Consider the following 18,125-nt stretch of genomic DNA (forward strand, 5'->3'; position numbering starts at 1 on the left):
ATTCAGAAAACGAGCTTTTACTTACAAAAACTTGAAGTAATTTGGTAGTCATAACTACTTAAAGCATTAAAAAACAAACTTCCTTAACTAGAAAACATAGGTACATTCGTACTCTTCCTTCCCTCTTGCTTAGCACAATATTAGATATGTAAGGTGGACTATCTCAATTCAACCCTAGTAAACCAAAGAATTCCAACTGCCTGTCACTGTTACTGGCAAGGAAAGGACTAAGAAGGGTAAACCAAAAGAAGAAATAATATCTTTTTATATCTTTCCTGTTAATACATCTATACACTGATGCAGAAAAGCAAGCCCAAAAAGTAATGCTATGGATGATCCATCCGGTGATTAATCTTAGGGACTTTCACACCTAAAACAACTTTGGAACTATTCTGACAAGCACTGCAGCATTTTGGGATTCTCCCCTTGTATTGTGGAGTCTGATTTAACATGATGGAAATCCAGAAATACTTTCTGCACAAGTCAGGAACAATGAATTTTCTCAATTAAATCTGAGGTCTCAAATGTTGACTGAGTATAATCCTACAACAGAAGCTAAGATCATGCCTTGTGGTCACATAGAAAAATTTGATATGATATAGAATTCCATCTGAAAGTCTCTGCATGAGAGATACTTTGCATAACTACATCTCAGTTGTTAATACCAAAAGACACCAGATGAAGGTACTCAAGTACAGCCCCTTTTTGCAGATAAAAGTAGGAAATCGTTCTCGATGACAGTGTTAGACTTATAAGCCCTATGAAAAAAGTACAGATTGTCTTCAGTGAAACTGAGGAACACTTTGGGGAGAAATCTGATTTGAGTATGAAAGCAAATCCTACCCACAAAACTATATATAAACAAATTTAAGTATAAGGAATGAAACTGCCTTCTATTCCTGTAGCAAAGGCTGTAGGTAATCAGACAGCTCTCTTCATTCAAATGTCCAGAAAAAATGCAGGCAATGACTGAAGGAAGGACATGTTCCAGTTATAAGACAAACTTCACATTTTATCAGGAATTTAGGACTCTCTCATGGGAAGGACACTGATAAGCCTTTTATACATCTGCTGATTTTAACTTGACCCTTAATCTCATTTTCTAAGACAGTGTCGAAATGGGATTAAACGACCTGAAGTTCAGTTGATGAAAATCACATACTCCTGATGTGAGAGCTCTCGCTGAAGGAAAGACATGAGAATATCAAAGGGCATTCTATGTTGGAATCACCAATATCATCAGCAAGAGACTGGGTTTGGTGACTCAGGATACATTTTCCAGACTAATGCTCCCATGCGGACAATACTTAAGTTCATAAATAAGCTAGCAAAAGCCTACTCAGATTACCCATGCCATCACCTATGCCCAACACGAGACAAAGTGTTTAATGAAAAGTTATAACAACTAGTTGGTCCACAAAAATACCACCTGAATGTTTTTTCTTGTGTGTTTTTTCAGTCTTCTCTTGTTCATCATCACACAAAAGCATTTCAGGTATCTAAAAAAATAAGAATGGTTAAAATTGAAATTTGAATTAAGATTAAAAATTAATTTAGTAGCTAATCTGAAAAAGACCAAAAATTGTAAATTTATTCAGAATAAAGGATTTATAAAATATAGCACCGAATTGAACAATTCTGCTGACTTCTTGCTCCCTCGGGTAGAGGAGCTTTTACTGGCTTCACAAATGAAAAACTAAGTCCTAAAACTCTCCCACGATAACACAAATATTAAAGATGTAAAAAGATACAGAACTCAACAGAAATCAAAAAGTAGTTTAAATACAACCATGTGGCTGCAACATCAAAATTAAACAATGTCTAAGTCATAAAGCTTTTGTCATGGTCTAAGATGGAGTATGTGTTTACCTTTACATGTTCTCAACTACGCAATGTACAAAGATAAAAATAAATGAAAGCATTTTCAAAAATTCTGGCATATAACTAAATGACAAACATCCAGTCACTGCTCATACACCACTTAAAAAAATCCTCTGGAAGTAAAAGCAATATCTATAAATCATTTTTGCTAGTGGACAGAGCTGGTCCCAACATTTTTGCAAAAAACAACTTCCAGTAAAATCTGCTGTTGAACCTACGGTGTAATGACAGATAGGGGAGACCTCATAACCCAGTTAGAAATGGATACTCTGCACCAGAACCTCCCATGACTGTTTCAGGTGACCAAACTCAGGATCCAGATTGTGAAATCCATCACGATGAGACAAAGGGAGTAACCAGATTACTTTGCAGACTAGATTGAAGGGGTTACTGCATCAGAGGTACGGAACACATGATTCAGTGGAAGAGCATTTCAGGTTAGCACACAACTTACTATGTGATGCACCTGGAGGAACTGGCTGCCAGAGGAGTAAGAGGGTCCAAGGATCCAAGCACCTGATAGGCTGTAGGTTCCTGGGGTCAACACACACCTGGCTGAGTGTGCGCATGCACATGTGTACCTTTGTCATTGTGTCAACCCAGGGACAAAATGGTACATCATAGATCCACGGTCAGCTACTGGATGGCTTGGGAGTCTAAGCCCAGTTACTGGTAGGATTCATAGTGCGTGTATGTGAAAGCGTACATAAACATGCATGTATTTGTATGCACATGAACTAGTGAGGCCACAGTTGGGGTGTGGCTGTGGTCTCAGGAGCTCATATGTCTGCAGGCTGGTAATTGTGACTATGAGGGATCCAGAGCCGACTAGCAGATAGACTGTGTTTCTAAGCCCAGCTAGTAGGGGATCCACATCAGGCATATGTATAGATTTTGCATTATCACACACTTCATTACGATCACTGACAAAGGGAGAGAGGATGAGGCCACTGGTGTTGTTTGTTGTGTGTGCTTCTGCTGGCAGTGTTCTGTGTGGCCAGTCATGTGTATGTGTGTATTGTATGTGGATGTTTGTGCGCCTGCTGGGAATACATGCTCAGCCTCACCACTGGAACAAGTTGGAGACATGCAGCTCCAGCAGCCGTTACTGGAAGCCTTACGTAATTGCATTTGGAAATCACCTAACATATAGAAAGAATATACATCTTTCCCATACTTAGACTGAAAACATCCTAAAATAGGCAGATTTTGATCCTAAAAAGAAAACATTGACTGTTCCATCAAGCAAAATGCTTCACAAAGATTCAAGAATAATGTAAAGTTTACAGTGCAAACTTGCATCAATAACAGCTAATTTTAACAAAATTACTTTTAAACTAGCTGTTGAGCAAAATAACAGTGGATACCATCATCAACTATAGTTTACGTTGCTTTTAGTCCAGTTGCATTTTGTTCACAAAAGCTATGCTAGATCAGAGTCAGAATAGGTAGTATTTTGTTCAACGCAGCCCACAAAAAGAGCAAAACAGAGTTACTGGACAAATAAAAATATTAACATTATTTAACTCTTCTGCAGAATTTTCTGTCTTTATGACACTACAGAAATGGGTTAAGTAAGCATAATGACAATTATTCCTTCATTACTCAAGTCTTACTCACTAAAATTCAGTTATTTACATAGACAATCATTTAAGCACATCATACCTTTTAATTAAAGCAATTTACCTTTCTCATACTGTTTTCAGACCAGGTTTCCATCCACAAGACCTGACATTTCTTGTACAGTGCTGGATTACTTTCACAATTTATTGTGAAATTTATATTGGCGGAATCCATAATCAAGACAACATGTAGATTCTGTTGGATCCCTAAGGAATTGCAATATACACAGCAGATAACAATCTGACTATGTAATAATAGATTTACTACAAATACAACACAGCTTACAGTCCCTTCAAATACTTATCAGAAAATATTTTTTTGTGAAAAGATACTATTGTACTACAATACGGTAAGGTACAAATGCTTACAAATTCAACTTAATAATTTTATATAATATCAAGGATTTTCATTATGTATATCACAATGTATTTTTTAATTTAGAAAAGCTGACAGTATTTAAATGGGTATTGCTGGTTTATATTCCAATCAATACAGAAACAATTAGAAGTAGTTCCAGGGCCTCTGAGTACAACTGCAAATTTCTGTGTTCTTTCATTTACATTATTTATTTATAAAACATTTTATCTCCTTGTTGGCCAAGAAGAAACGTAATTTTTTTTAAAGAAATCTGTAAACTTGCTGTTAAGTACTCAGAAACTAAAGTGAGTTGTAGCTAAAATTGACAAATAAATATCTGTTAAAATGTATGTAAGCTGAACAAACCAGAAAATAATTAAGACAAATGTTTTCTTCCTTGTAATTACTCTCAACAGCAGAATTTACAATACCTTTTTAGAACATTCATTAATACAATATTTCAGATAGGATAGTAAATTTTAAGCCAAGAGTTCTGTGCCTTCATATATCATACTCTAATCAGTACTCCTGCCTGTTATTTAAAAAACTACTTTAATGTTCAAATAACACACAGAAAAGGACTTACTAATTATTTACTCATTATTATACCACTTTTGTAACCTTGAAATAAATTATAACTTACACTTTTCTTCACTTACTGTATGTGAAATAGTTGAAAATTGGTCCAGTAAATCCATCTTGTGAAGCTTGATCCTTTAGAGGAGACAGTAATGGTTCTAATTCTTCTGTTTTATACAGTCCAGGAACTTCTCCTATTTGAAAAATGAATTTAAAATTTCAGATCAAATACACTACAGTTATTCAAATTAATTTGCGCAGCCTGTATATACAATTTGAGTACAGCAGTACTTCCCTCCAAATCTTAATTTCACCCTTCTTTTCATATCATGAAATTGACAAATTATATGATAGTGATTCTATTTAAAATAAACATTCTACTTTGTTTATATTACAGAAATAGACCTTAACTCATTCTAACATATGCAAAGATAGATATATAAAACAAATTAAAACAGATTGCTTAGTGTACAAGTACTCTAGCAAAAAACAAACAAACACAGAAAGGTAATGAGCAGTTCTGGTACGGAAATAAAGTTAGTAAACATCCAATTCTGCCTCACTGAACCACTTCTGTGTCATAAAAGTAGCACCATAACCTTTAGGGATTCATCTCACCTGAAGACAGTAAACTGTTGATCATCTCAAGGAAAGTGGGATGAACAAACTGATAGTCTTCGAGCAGCAGTACCACTTGCTGTGCTTCAATGCCAGCAAGCTCCATCACCTAGAAGGAGTTAAGATGTTTTAATCTCAATATAGAACGAATGTCTGTTGTTCATAAGAGAACAATAATCTTCTCATGACTACACATTGCATCCTTTTTTTCCACAGCATATGAACTGTGATACATTTTGGAAAGATGTGGTGATTCAGATTACCAGGTGATTCAGTTATACGTACGGGATAACAAATAGAGAACATTCAACCTAGATGTACAACTTGGTAATCAGAAAACAAATACAGCAGACTATTTTGTAGAGTATATTTATGCTCCAGATGTGACTTAGTTCTGGTGCGGCATCATTCCTTCTGGGGACTCAGCTAGAAAATTTTCATAAGCAGTTCTGAAGGTATTGAGAGCTCCCGACTTAAGGTTTGCAGTTCCTTTTAAAGAAAGTGTATTATTTCACCAATCACTAATATTTAACTTGACTGAACTACAACCCTATGAGCTAGCACACCATAGTAGAGACAGAATGTGAAAAAATACGCATGAATAAAACATACGCTCTCTATAACTACCTGAAGGGAGGTTGTAGTGAGCTGGGGGTCGGCCTCTTCTCTCTTGTAACTAGTGACAGGACGAGGGGGAATGGCCTCAAGTTGCGCCAGGGGAGATTGAGGGTGGACATTAGGAAATACTACTTTTCTGAAAGAGTGATCAGGCGCTGGAATGGGCTGCCCAGGGAGGTGGTGGAGTCACCGTCCCTGGAGGTGTTCAAGAAACGTTTAGATATAGCGTTGAGAGCCATGGTTTAGTGGGGTTATTGGTGGTAGGTGAATGGTTGGACTGGATGATCTTGTAGGTCTTGTCCAACCTAGCTAATTCTATGATTCTATGAAAAAAAAGTTTCTGACATTCATATAAGCTTGAAATTAACATTAATTCCATAACACTCAGAAAAACAGCTCTACTCTAATACTCAAAAAAGAAGAGTTTCAGGAAAGTACTGTAAAGAACAGTATGCATATCTACACAGAAACATCTAAAAATCTGTTTCATTTAGGCCACTGAGATGATGCTTTTCTTAAAATCTCTTTTACACACAATACCATTGTCCTTCAAAATTCCCATTCTGTTTTACATGCACACGCACAAAACTTGAGATTGCAGAACACTGAGTTACATACATGTTTGAGATCATTCTTGAACTGCTTCAGCTCATAGCCTCTGGAAATTTTGGGAGTAATTAGAAAAGCTCCATGCATATGACTAACTAAGGAGGTAACTGTTCGACGACCCACACCACTCCGTCCTGCCAAAAGAAGTGATCCTCCAGGAAAACTTAGTACTCTGTCCACTCTAGACACATAATTGAGGACTTCCTGGAACAGTAATATCTCTATCTCTTTTTTGTCTCGTCCATAATGAATAACACCCTATTGAAAAAAAAAAAAAAAAAAGCAATAACCAACACATTCATTGATTATAAAAACAACTAGTATGATATGGAAGCATCCAACATTTAAAAGCTTTGAAATGAAAGCCCAAGAGGCCACGCTGGTCTTCATTACAAATAAATTATTTATGTGATAAAATGTAGATCCCCTGCTTGCCTTTTACCAGTAATGAATAAATCATATTTTCTTAGTAAAGGTATCATGCAACATCCCCAGCACTGCAATATACTGGTATTCTTTCATCTATTGGAATAGAAATATACCACTGAAATAATTAGAGTTAAATAATGAGCCAGGTCAAAGACTGATCTATGTCTCTGACTACAGATTAATTAATATTAGCATAATGGTCAACAGTGTTTCAGGTAGTTAACTGCTGTGTAATTGCAGAGTATGGATTTTCCTAGTCAAATACACACAATAATAGATCCTAAGATTAAATTCTGAATCATTATCCTCAACAAAACCTTGTCTTTGAGGTCAATATAGTTGCAGTCAGATTTTATAAAAAAAAAATAAAAAAACAATAAAAAAATCAAAACTGATTACTGAGGCTACTAAACTTCATCATTTACCTATTGGTCACAAGTCCCCTACAGTCTATTGGTCACAAGTTGGCAATTAAGGATAGAGAGCAGTTTACCATTCAGATCACCAGTCCACCAAACACTACTATTGTGGGGCAGACCTCAAGGTTCTCATCAGGTAGTCCACCTAGCAGAGTTTAGCATTTGCATTTCCTCATCAGTTTCATTTTTCATATCTCACAAACATAGATGTACATCAGTGCTTATCAAAACACAGTCCACTGGGCCGTTATACATCACCAGCAAATATAACTGACATGCTTCAATTAAAACCACCTCTCTACACAATACTTCCTACTGTCTGCCAAATAGTATCAAAGATCTTCACTTGACCAAATGTAGGAGATGATTCCTTAATGTAGCAGCAGACTGCACTCTAAATCTGGTGCTTGTATGTCACTTAAAAAAAAAAAGAAAAAGGTTGTGTAGTCACTAGTACAAATCCTTGCTATGTACATTCTTTAAACTTGTCTTACCTTTTTAATAGTATCTATCAAGTCTGTTGAGTTTAGCTTGCCAAGTGGCTTCCCATGTGGTGGTAATGCCTGTCCTGGAGTAGTGAATGCCTCTTGACAAACTCCCCAAGTTACATAGAAGATATCTGTGAAAACAAAATGAAATATTTAGATGTTGAGGTCCTGATGCACTATCTGGCTTGATTAATTTGATGTTATTAGGCAATTCCTATTCAAATATTTCAAATTTATGTAATATGCCTCAAATGCTTCACCTTCCATATTGTCCAGAACATCTGAGCCCCAGTCACCTTGAAACACTTTCATCAAAATATTGTCAAACACATGGAGATCCTTCGTGCCAACAATTTTGTCACGGAACAAACGACATGCTTCGTAAGCAACTATTTCCAATACATGGTCTGCAGTTTGCGTTGATGGTCCTGAAAAAAATTATATAAGGAGAAATTAAACTTTCTATTTTTCAATTAGTTCTACTTTTCTGAAATTTCTCATTTAAAATACGAGATTGAAAATGAGTAAGTGAAATTACATACCAGCAGGAGAGCATCAGTAAGGAAGAAGTAAGAGAAAAAGCAAATACGTTATGAAGTGCTTTTAAATAATATCTTTATGCGTCACAACAAGATCAAATAAAAAATATTCTATGAAAAGTAGTTCCTCAGTTTAGTGCTAGCATTCTAATGAAAATAAATAAGATACTATACACTAAATAAGAATAGAAATACAAAATTCCAAGCAATTAAAATGAACAAAAACAAAAAACAGGACACTTTCAAAGGGGAAGAGAAAGACTGATAATAAATACCAAAATAATAATAAATCCTCCAAACAGACTGTATTAGAAAAATGCCACTGGAGAATACAAAGATACAACATTCTACCCAAAAGTAAGAAGGAAAGTGAGATGAGTTTCAAGGAGCAGTAAATGACATGCCATACTGTTCATCACTAAAAAAGCTTAAGTATATGTCACCATTAGATACAAAAATTGAGTTCTTAAATAGGCTGAGATTACCCATTCATTGACTGTCAGTGTAGCTTTTCTGACCTCATTCAAGCTATTTTTATACCATCTGATGATCCAAGAAAAACAGAATACGAGTCTATTGTTCTTAACACTTTTGTATTGCTTATGCAAGCCCCTTATGCAAACATTTTCCCTAGTAAATCTAAGAGCTAAGAATGCAATAAGGAGTAATTGCTCTTGACCTAATAATAATAGCTATTTCAAAGAATAAAAATTGGTCTTGAAAGATTTCTAAGCTATCTAACTGGAAATGTATACAAAATTGAATATCCTTCCAAATGTCACCCTTCCAAAATAAAAAAAAAAGAACTTTGAGACTGGACTGTAATTATCAAACATTCTGTTACATAGATATCTGTAAACTTCTATATAGATCAGATAGAAAGCTACCTGAAGCAAGCCTCTGGAATTCCAGAAGACAAGATATATTCTCAAAATAGATAACTAAATAAATAAACAAAAAAGAATGCAACTCCAGCCTACTTACTTACCTTAAACTACAAATAGATGCTGTATGTATTTGAAAACACCATACAGTTTTTTTAATTTGTTTACTATATGGTACAGAATAAACTGTTAATTTTTTCCTCTACCAAGACATAGTTTGCATTTTAGAAAAAGTATCAGAGGTTGGTACAGCAAGTTGCACATGAAGTCATCAGTAATATTTTTTGCCATTTCAGAACTGCTTTATCAATGAAAACCAAGTAAGTGACTTACCACCTGATAAATTGTATCTGAATAAACCAAGAACCCACTGAGTGAGAATACATGGTGTAAAAAGGTAATGACCATGATCATCAACTGTGAATTTTGCTCGTACCTTAAAAAAAAAAGTTAGCAAAAAAATAAGAGATGTTTTAAAATGGAAATAGAGCTTTCATTTTCTCTAAAATACCATTAGTTAAGGCTATAGATTTAGATAATATTATTAATTCACACCTTAATTGTTTAAAAAAAATGCACTGATTAATTGTCCTGGTTTGTGAATGCAAAAGATTATCTCAGAATTAAAAACATTTAATTTACTAGGCAGAGGTTTCTTAAATTTTAAGGGGGAGGATAAAATGAGCTTGTGTGTCTAAGCATCTATTTTAACTGTGTAAAATTTTAATAGACATACATTTGATGTGTGCAAGGGACTCCACCCTCCTATCTCTCTTCTTTACAATATCCATAGATTGCTATGTGCTCAGGTGATAAAGTACACTATCTCCTGAGTCAGTAAGCTGGAAAATACTACTATCCACATTTTATCAGTCAGGAACTGAAAGCATAGATAGGTTAAGATGATTGCCAAAATCATACACTAAATCTGTAGCAAAGCAAGAGCCCTTACTACTTATTCAGTTTACTTCTAATATCAAGAAATCTTTTCAATTCAGATACCAATATTATGAAAAACATATGAATGTAGATTTTAATACTTTTTATTTTCTTGTTAATATCAAAATCTCCTTATTAAAATATATATATTTCTGAACTCCCCATCTCCCTGAAAACAGTAGATTAAATTTCCATACCTGCTCATATACTTGAACCATAGATCCTGCTAGCTGATGTATTTTTGGTAAAGAACTCCAAACAGGGTGATTCTTCAGGTTTTTCTGTAGAACAGGTTCCAAGTAGGCACTATAAATAGTTTGCAGTTGGTCTCTATCTGGATAGCTACACAGAAAACAACCACATTATTATGGACTATAATTTCTTAATTTCTCTATTAAAAAGATTCGAAGTTATACTAAGTTAGAGTGACAACTACTGAGAAATTTCAATGAGTAAGATTTCCATCTAGCAGCTAAGTAACATCACTGTTTTACTGCCATTATTGTTTTACTTTCTGAAGCCGCATTCAGAAAGTTTGTAATCACTTGTAAATGAGTTCAGGATTTACAATAAAGAAACAAAGAAACCAAAAAAACACTACCAACACCTACAGATTACTCAAGGGGTTTCTAGTGCCTAGAGGTACCAAACAATAACAAATAATAGAATAATAGAATAATAGAATGGTTTGGGTTGAAAGGGCCCTTAAAGACCATTTAGTTATAACTCCACTGCCATGGGCTGTAATGCCTTCCACCTGGCCTTGAATACCTCCAGGGAGACAACATCCACAATCTCCCTGGACAACCTGTTCCAGTGCGTTACCATCCTCATAGTATATAATTTCTTCCTTATTACTAGTCTAAACCTACCCTTTTTTAGTTTAAGGCCACTACCCCTTTTCCTGTCATTACATTTCCATATGAAAAGTCCCTTCCTATTTTTCCACCTTTCAACACAACAAGGCTCTTAGAATCACAGCTGTCTCAGTCTATCTTCATAGCAGAGGTGCTCCAACCCTTTGACCATCTTTTGAGCCCTCCTCTGTACCCAGCTCACCATGTCTCTGCCTCCCATGCTGCAAGCCCCATAGCTGAATGAAGTACTCCAGGTGGAGTATCAAAAGAGCAGAACGGGGTGGGGGGGGGAGGGGAATCACATTCTTCGAAATGTGAAGTTCCCCAACTGTTAGAAGAAAAGGACTAGAACAGCCACATCTTTACAAAGAGTAAATTCAGCAAGGGCTCTATAAACAAGCTGAATCTGAGTGTCAAACCTTTTTCACGTACTTACTCAACTGCACAAAGACGAACAATAGAAGTAAATCTGGAGGTAAGTTTATGTCTTCCTAATGTTCCTCCAGCAGTCATGGATGCCACAATCTGAATATTTTCTAAACCAACCCACTCCAGATTTTCATCATAGAATCCTTGGTATGTCAGAACCTTTTATAATCACATAAACATTTTATTAAATGAAAGTTAACAGCATATTTTACAAAGAAATATTAGTGAGAGGTACAGCATCACTACTATTTCTTTAACTGTCAGTGGTATGCTCAGTACTGGTGTCCTTTTCCCTGATAGTCTCAAATGTAAATTCTTAAACAATTGTAAAATCCGGTAAAGAAAAATCAGTTTTACATGCTGAGAGATCAAGGGAAAGGACAGAGTTGGCTAGAATTGTCCCTAATTACCTGGTAATTCTTCCTAGAGAAAAGTATCTAGCATTAAATAGGCGGTTAGATAGTTCATCAGTGATACCTTACTCTGACCAGATGATCAGTGTTGGAAGGCTTTATATCTAAAAGCATACTAAAAAGAAACAAATCCAAAAAGGAAACAGATGACATATATGGATTACTCCATAGCAGGCATTCAAAGAAGCATAGAGAAAGAATATAATCAGCAGGAAGAGGTATAAAAATCCAGAGAAAATTGCTTTTAAATATTTCAATTTGAATTCCAGTTTACAATGAGAAGAGTATTGCGTCACATCATTAACTTACATTGTCAAGAATTGCTTATAACTCATCAAGTACTGTCTTTATTATTTATATGTGTAAGCTGAATAAAAATGGTATCTTAATTCCAGCTGATAGCTATATATCCTATTCAAGTACAAACAAAAAAAACGTCAGTACAGGCACAGGATACTAACTATGAAAATTACCAATGTTGGTACATACACTGAACTACTTCCAGTGTATTTAAATCTCTTTGTAAACAGGTAAGTGTTTACCTGCTGCAGAAACGCCACCAGAGTGCTTGTTCCCCATTTATCAGGTTTGGGTAGATTTATATCCTTTAAGTACAAAACAAGCCTTTCACAGTCCTTTGGTCTGAATACTCGTCCAGTGTTTGTACTTATTACAATGCAAGTTTGACACAATTTCTGTATAAGATGTTGAGAGGTAGTTTGTGCACTGCAGTGAATGGCAGCGATCTGAGTGGATCGGAGTTGAGAAAATGCGTAACGAAGCAGCATCCTAAAAAAGCAAAAGTGTACATGTATGTAAGTATAAATAAGATAAAAACATTCAAATACTGCGTATCCAAAGATATTTTATAGCTTTTGAAAATGCACATACTGTACACTGTAGTAATATGAGGTGTTGCATGAGGTTTGCTGAATTTTCTATTTTCCATTCAAGACAATTAAAGTGTAGTGTACATCTACATAAAATAAAGACCTATCTTCAACACCTAGTATATATTGATCCAACCTATCTAAATAAGGAACTTAAAATAAGCACAGGATTAGCTTAATTCAGCTGCCTGGACAAAGGTATCCAGGATGAGACCAAGACCAGGTATCTCAAGTGCCTTTTAGCTACTGCCTCAGTGACAGTACAGGTGTTTCAAACATCCTGTTTCACATCCAAAAGCCTCATACAGACGTCTCAGATGCATGGTGTCAGCATGAGCTTTCCCAAAATTTTCTTACTTGCCGCTACAGAAGGTTTGTTTTGTTAGTAACGTAAACATATTACATTCTGAAACTAAAAATGAGAAAATCACATGATAAAATCATTAATACAAAACATTATTAACTTTCTCAAATAGCCAGAAGTATATTTTGCCCAAAATAGCCAGTGTGTTTTTTTTACCCCTTTCCACAGCCTTCAGGACCCACAAGAAGAAATGGCTCCTTATTGTTAAAGTCTAGCCAAGGTCTAAAGTAATCTAAGCCTCTCTGCATGCCAGGGGTTTGGACGACAGGAAGTGTTTGCAGATTACTGAAGTTATCAGCTGTTAGATTTTCCGTTTTTTTCAGCTGATACAGCATTAACTGTCCACTGTCAGTATCATAATATGTGTCCAGGGGCTTCCTTGGATCTGGTGGAGATTCTTGTGCCCAAGTGAAGATCTTTAAAAAAAAAATAAAGTTTCTGTTAAATCCATATCCCTAATAGCAAGGCCTAGTATTTTGATTGTGTATAAAGAATGTTCAGAGTAACTTTTTAAAAAGAAGCATTTAATTCCTTCACTTTATAATTTTGAGGCTTCCTTTGAAACCAAATTTGATCATGTTATGCATATGCTTTATGATAAAGTCCTGAATTAAACAGTAACACATTACTCTTCCACATAATATTTTTTTCAGAAATATAAAGAATCAAACTCAAAGAAATCAAAATCAACTGTATTTAGTACACCTTTATATAAACTTTTTAAATATCAGACAACATTTATAATAATAATAAGGGCAAGGTAACTCATTCCTTTTCATCAATAGCAAATATACAGAAGTTGAGTTTGACCCTTGACCGTATACCCTGCATATGTTATAGCTCCAGACCGTCTTTTGGAAGAAACTATTTCTTTCTCTTCAATAGAAAACCCAAGTGTGGCTGTGGAGATAACTCTCTCCAGGGACAGCCTTATGCAGGCACTATGGACAAGTATGCCACTTCGTTTTCCAACACTGTTCTTATCGTTGTGTCTTCAAGTATTTACACAAAGATAAAACCACACCCCAGAACATAAAAAAAAACTTCAAAATAATGCTATAAGAACACCTTCCTGGTGAGGTGCAAAGCCTCCAGTGTTATTATTCCATGCATTCCAAACACAAAAAATAAATGTGCTAGAGAGGCAACAAGCACAAAACATCTGCTGTAGAGGTTCCTTGCATAAAACAGTATGAACAGAGGCTGTTCTGTATCTCTTGGTGCAGTACAAAAGAATTGCTGCCTGGGCTGGATGAACCAAGCAGCGTATCAGGGACATATGAAACATTCTTTACTTCTAAGCTACTTTATCATATCATAGAATGGCCTGGGTTGAAAAGGTCCTCAAAGATCATCGAGTTTCAACCCCCCTGCTGAGTGCAGGGTCACCAACCACTAGACCAGGCTGCCCAGAGCCACGTCCAGCCTGGCCTTGAAGGCCTCCAGGAACGGGGCATCCTTGGCAACCTGTTCCAGGTACGTTAGCTACTTCCCTGTATGCAGCACAGATTGCAAATAATTTAGAGCACAGATACTCTATTCGTTTAGATATAGTGTTGAGAGACATGGTTTAGTGGGGTTATTGGTGGTAGGTGGATGGTTGGACTGGATGATCTTGTAGGTCTTTTCCAACCTAGCTAATTCTATGATTCTATTACTGTGAATCTTCATTGTGAGAAGAGGGAAAATCACCTTCTAAATGTACCGAGAAATGTTTTACGAACTTGATGAAAAAGATTACCTGCTTTGCAAATTCTAGTCGTGAACTCATATTGAGATTGCCACCAAGACCCCGGAACAAGTTAATGATAAACTGTCCACGGTCAGTACACCCACGAAGATGAGAAAGTCCGTTCATCACAGTTCCAACTAAACTTGTTTCTACCACAAAGTCATTCTGTAAATTGCAAGTCAGAGTACATTTAATCATAATCCTAATAATAAATGCAATGTATTGCTAGCAGAGTATTCTTTGGCCCTCCCACTTAATGTGAAATTAGTTTAAAACACTGATTTGAAATTCTTAAACTTGTATTTAATTTCATGTTTAAATATGTATTGATGTAATTTAGCAATCAGAACTTTTCTTGAGTATTTTGAGAATCTGTAAGAAACCAGCATAACCATACATTGGAAATCTCTCCCAGGAATAGATCTTTTATGAATTTTGCTCTTTACCACCAAAGGATGATGCCCAAGACCAGAGTCGTGCCTTTCCTTAGTATCCAGCTGAAGATACTTCAAAAGTAAAAAAATATCCATGGGTGAAAAAAACAAGAGGGGAAATAACATTAAAAACACAAAGGAACCATCTTGGGACCTTCCCCAAAGGGAGGTAATGCAGGTGTTCCAAATACTAGTTTACTGGTCACGGCAGTGGAGGTTTTTACTAAATAATATTGTGTGCAAGGCAGAACGTTTGATCAATGCAAATGCAACTCCTTCAGAAGAAGGGGAGGCATGGACGGATACAGACTACTTAGAAAAAACATAGCACATGCAGAACAATTATCCTGGTGCATGCTCTGGTATAACAGAGAAACTCACAGAGACTAGAATGGTTCCAGTACTAGTCTTATTTAAAAAAACAGCTATCAAAAAGCATTGTGATTTCTTTTTATTTAAATTAGTATTTTCAGTGTTAAACTAGAAAAATGTACCACCTAAATAGAACCTGAAAAGTGATTGAGTATTCAATTACCAACCTGCTTGACAACCCAGTTTAAAGCCTTTTCAAAATAATCCCCAATCCAATTTTCAAGGTTGTATCTGCATTCTTCAGGCTGACTTCTTAGCCAAGATTTTATCAGAGAATTAAGATCTGTATCTTCATCACTAAGCCAAAGCAAAAGAAAACAAGATTCAAACAAACAAAAGATTTCCACATCTTCACACAGATGAGTTAAAATGGAACAAAATTCTAAGAAACGTCTAGGGACTTTTACATAAGAATTTTTAACCAATATTTTGGCTCTACTGGTCGTACACAAAATTATCCAGTACGTATCTGAAAAAGCAGGAAATATATTAGCCAAAAGGTTATGGCAGGACAGCTTTGAAGGCACATAAAACCTAAACTAGATTCTCCCAATGGTTTGCTTTTCAAGTGCACTGAAGTAATTCAACCACTCTGCACAGTTTAGACTACCTTTCTAGAAAACTTAAGAAGATTTGCTTAGTTTAAGAAATTATAATACTCTCTGACTTACCTCAGAAAGATCATTCCCATTCGAGATATTGTAGCAGGAGAGGCACAGCTAAGGTCATGAGTTTCAAAAATGAAGTTGACATTTGAGCCAAATTGAATTCTTTCTCCACTAGGCATAGTCAACAATCTGTTGTCATCCAAAACAGAATTCAAGGATTCAATCCATTCAGGATCAATATCGCCATCACAAATTATCCAAGAAGTAGTATCTATTTCCAGACAGAATTATAAAATATCAAACTCAAGAAAAACACTTAAACTCCTGACTAATTTAACACTACTTCTTACTCTTCCCTCATTATAACTTCAATATATGCTCTTTAGGGACATTCTTCATGTTTTATCTTCTGATGTCTGCTTTTGTTTTCTTAAGTACAGAAAAACTGGTAAGTGCCAACCTGTGTTCTTCAATACAACTGGCACCATTAGTTTTATTTACCTTATGCTAACCATAAATTAATAATAACATATTGTAAAAATTTAACTGAAAATGAACAATTTCAGTAAATTAAGCAAAACAACACATCTGCTCTCTCCTAAACATACCTTGGGGTTCTCGTACCACTTGTCGAGCACTATTTGTAAGCACACCATCAGACCATTCTCTGGTATCCATGTCAATATGGCCAAGCAACTGATGACGAGGCATAGCTTTGGGATTCATAGTGTATTGTTTCACTACTCTGCCAGTTTTACCAAGTGCTGTCTTCAACATCCGCCAAAGTGTTGATTTCCCTGCACCACTTGGACCTACAATAACTACACCCATTCTTTGACGTAGTTGCTCATACAATTCCAAAGCTTTCTTGATCTAGATAATAAAAGAAACAAAGGACAGGTGAAGTTGTAGAGCTAAATCAATCATGTTTTCTTTTTTCATGTTTTTCCAATCTACTTTGCATGCAGTACCCTTGTTTCTATAATTATGAAATAACAGGTACTTACAGGATCAGTTAAAATTCAGATACGAAAGAGTAGCAAGAAACTTATTTTGCACATTAGAAGCATTTCACTAAATTACTAATCTGAAGAAATTGGTTACCTTTGGACACCGATTTTTCCTGAGAAATTAATGAACATTCAGTCAAAACACTTTAGCTAGCTCAAAAAACAAATGAATGTGCCTGAGGCATGGAATTGCTTGATAAATGTTTACATATTTAATTCTTTCACTGTCCAAAACATTCATAGGAATTTGTACCTGGCTTGAAAAAAACTGCATATCACAAGCTCACATCTTAAGCCTACTTGCATTGTTTTTCATTCAATTACACGATCAATCTCCCATGCTTCTGCCATACACATCTGTTTTTATACTGATAATCATAATCTAACTTTCAGTTATTTTTTTCACTTTTTTATAAAACATTTCACTCAAAAGTAGAAGGAAATGAGTCAAATGTACTATCAATTAGTCCTAATTAAGAACAGTTCATTTTGTTTTGCTGTTCTAGTCAATGTTTACCTGAGTGTTTATAATTTCCAAGCGTGCCTCTTCAAAGGCTTCCTGTAAAGCTGTAGTTAACTTAGCATACTCCACATCTTTGAAGTCAATGCCAGGGAAGACATCTTTAACCAGTGCATCAAATCGTGCACAGTCTGCAAATGTAAGCTTTGACATGGTATTAAGCCGCAAAGCTTGAACCACCAAGTGACTTTCATTAACTGGAAATAAAAACAAAGAAGCCAGATTAATTTGTGTTCCGTGTTTTTTGTTCTGTTTTGTTCTGTTTGCTTACAATGTATCAGTGCTTGAACCCATATTGTAAAACACTGGAAGTGGAAGCATAAGGGAGATTACAATCCAGTCTTTATAACACTCTACCTGGAAGTTAGACAAGTGACTAACTATCATGCATGCTGACAAGTGAATTCTATTACAGACAGTTATAATATATACAGATAGTTAAGATGCTGGAGATAGTACATTAATAGCACAATGATTACAGCAGGACTAAGAGGAACAGTGCATAGTTATCTT

General features: G+C 35.5%; 1 protein-coding gene across 1 annotated transcript in view; it reads right to left on the reverse strand.

The window, feature by feature from the left end:
- The window catches only part of DYNC2H1 (dynein cytoplasmic 2 heavy chain 1), a 150,893-nt gene that overhangs the window by 95,902 nt on the left and 36,866 nt on the right, over positions 1-18,125 (reverse strand). The window contains exons 37-53 of the mRNA XM_021380833.1: positions 17,610-17,809; positions 16,691-16,955; positions 16,146-16,353; positions 15,642-15,771; positions 14,678-14,833; positions 13,093-13,352; positions 12,225-12,471; positions 11,277-11,428; positions 10,181-10,325; positions 9,378-9,480; positions 7,882-8,049; positions 7,628-7,752; positions 6,295-6,543; positions 5,059-5,167; positions 4,521-4,634; positions 3,568-3,710; positions 1,430-1,499 (exon numbers count right to left, since the gene is read on the reverse strand). Of these exons, the coding sequence (XP_021236508.1) occupies positions 1,430-1,499; positions 3,568-3,710; positions 4,521-4,634; positions 5,059-5,167; positions 6,295-6,543; positions 7,628-7,752; positions 7,882-8,049; positions 9,378-9,480; positions 10,181-10,325; positions 11,277-11,428; positions 12,225-12,471; positions 13,093-13,352; positions 14,678-14,833; positions 15,642-15,771; positions 16,146-16,353; positions 16,691-16,955; positions 17,610-17,809 (2,844 nt within the window). The remainder of the gene's footprint in view (positions 1-1,429; positions 1,500-3,567; positions 3,711-4,520; positions 4,635-5,058; positions 5,168-6,294; positions 6,544-7,627; positions 7,753-7,881; positions 8,050-9,377; positions 9,481-10,180; positions 10,326-11,276; positions 11,429-12,224; positions 12,472-13,092; positions 13,353-14,677; positions 14,834-15,641; positions 15,772-16,145; positions 16,354-16,690; positions 16,956-17,609; positions 17,810-18,125) is intronic.

The sequence above is a fragment of the Numida meleagris genome, chromosome 1 (genome assembly GCF_002078875.1).
Source record: "Numida meleagris isolate 19003 breed g44 Domestic line chromosome 1, NumMel1.0, whole genome shotgun sequence".
NCBI lineage: Eukaryota > Metazoa > Chordata > Aves > Galliformes > Numididae > Numida > Numida meleagris.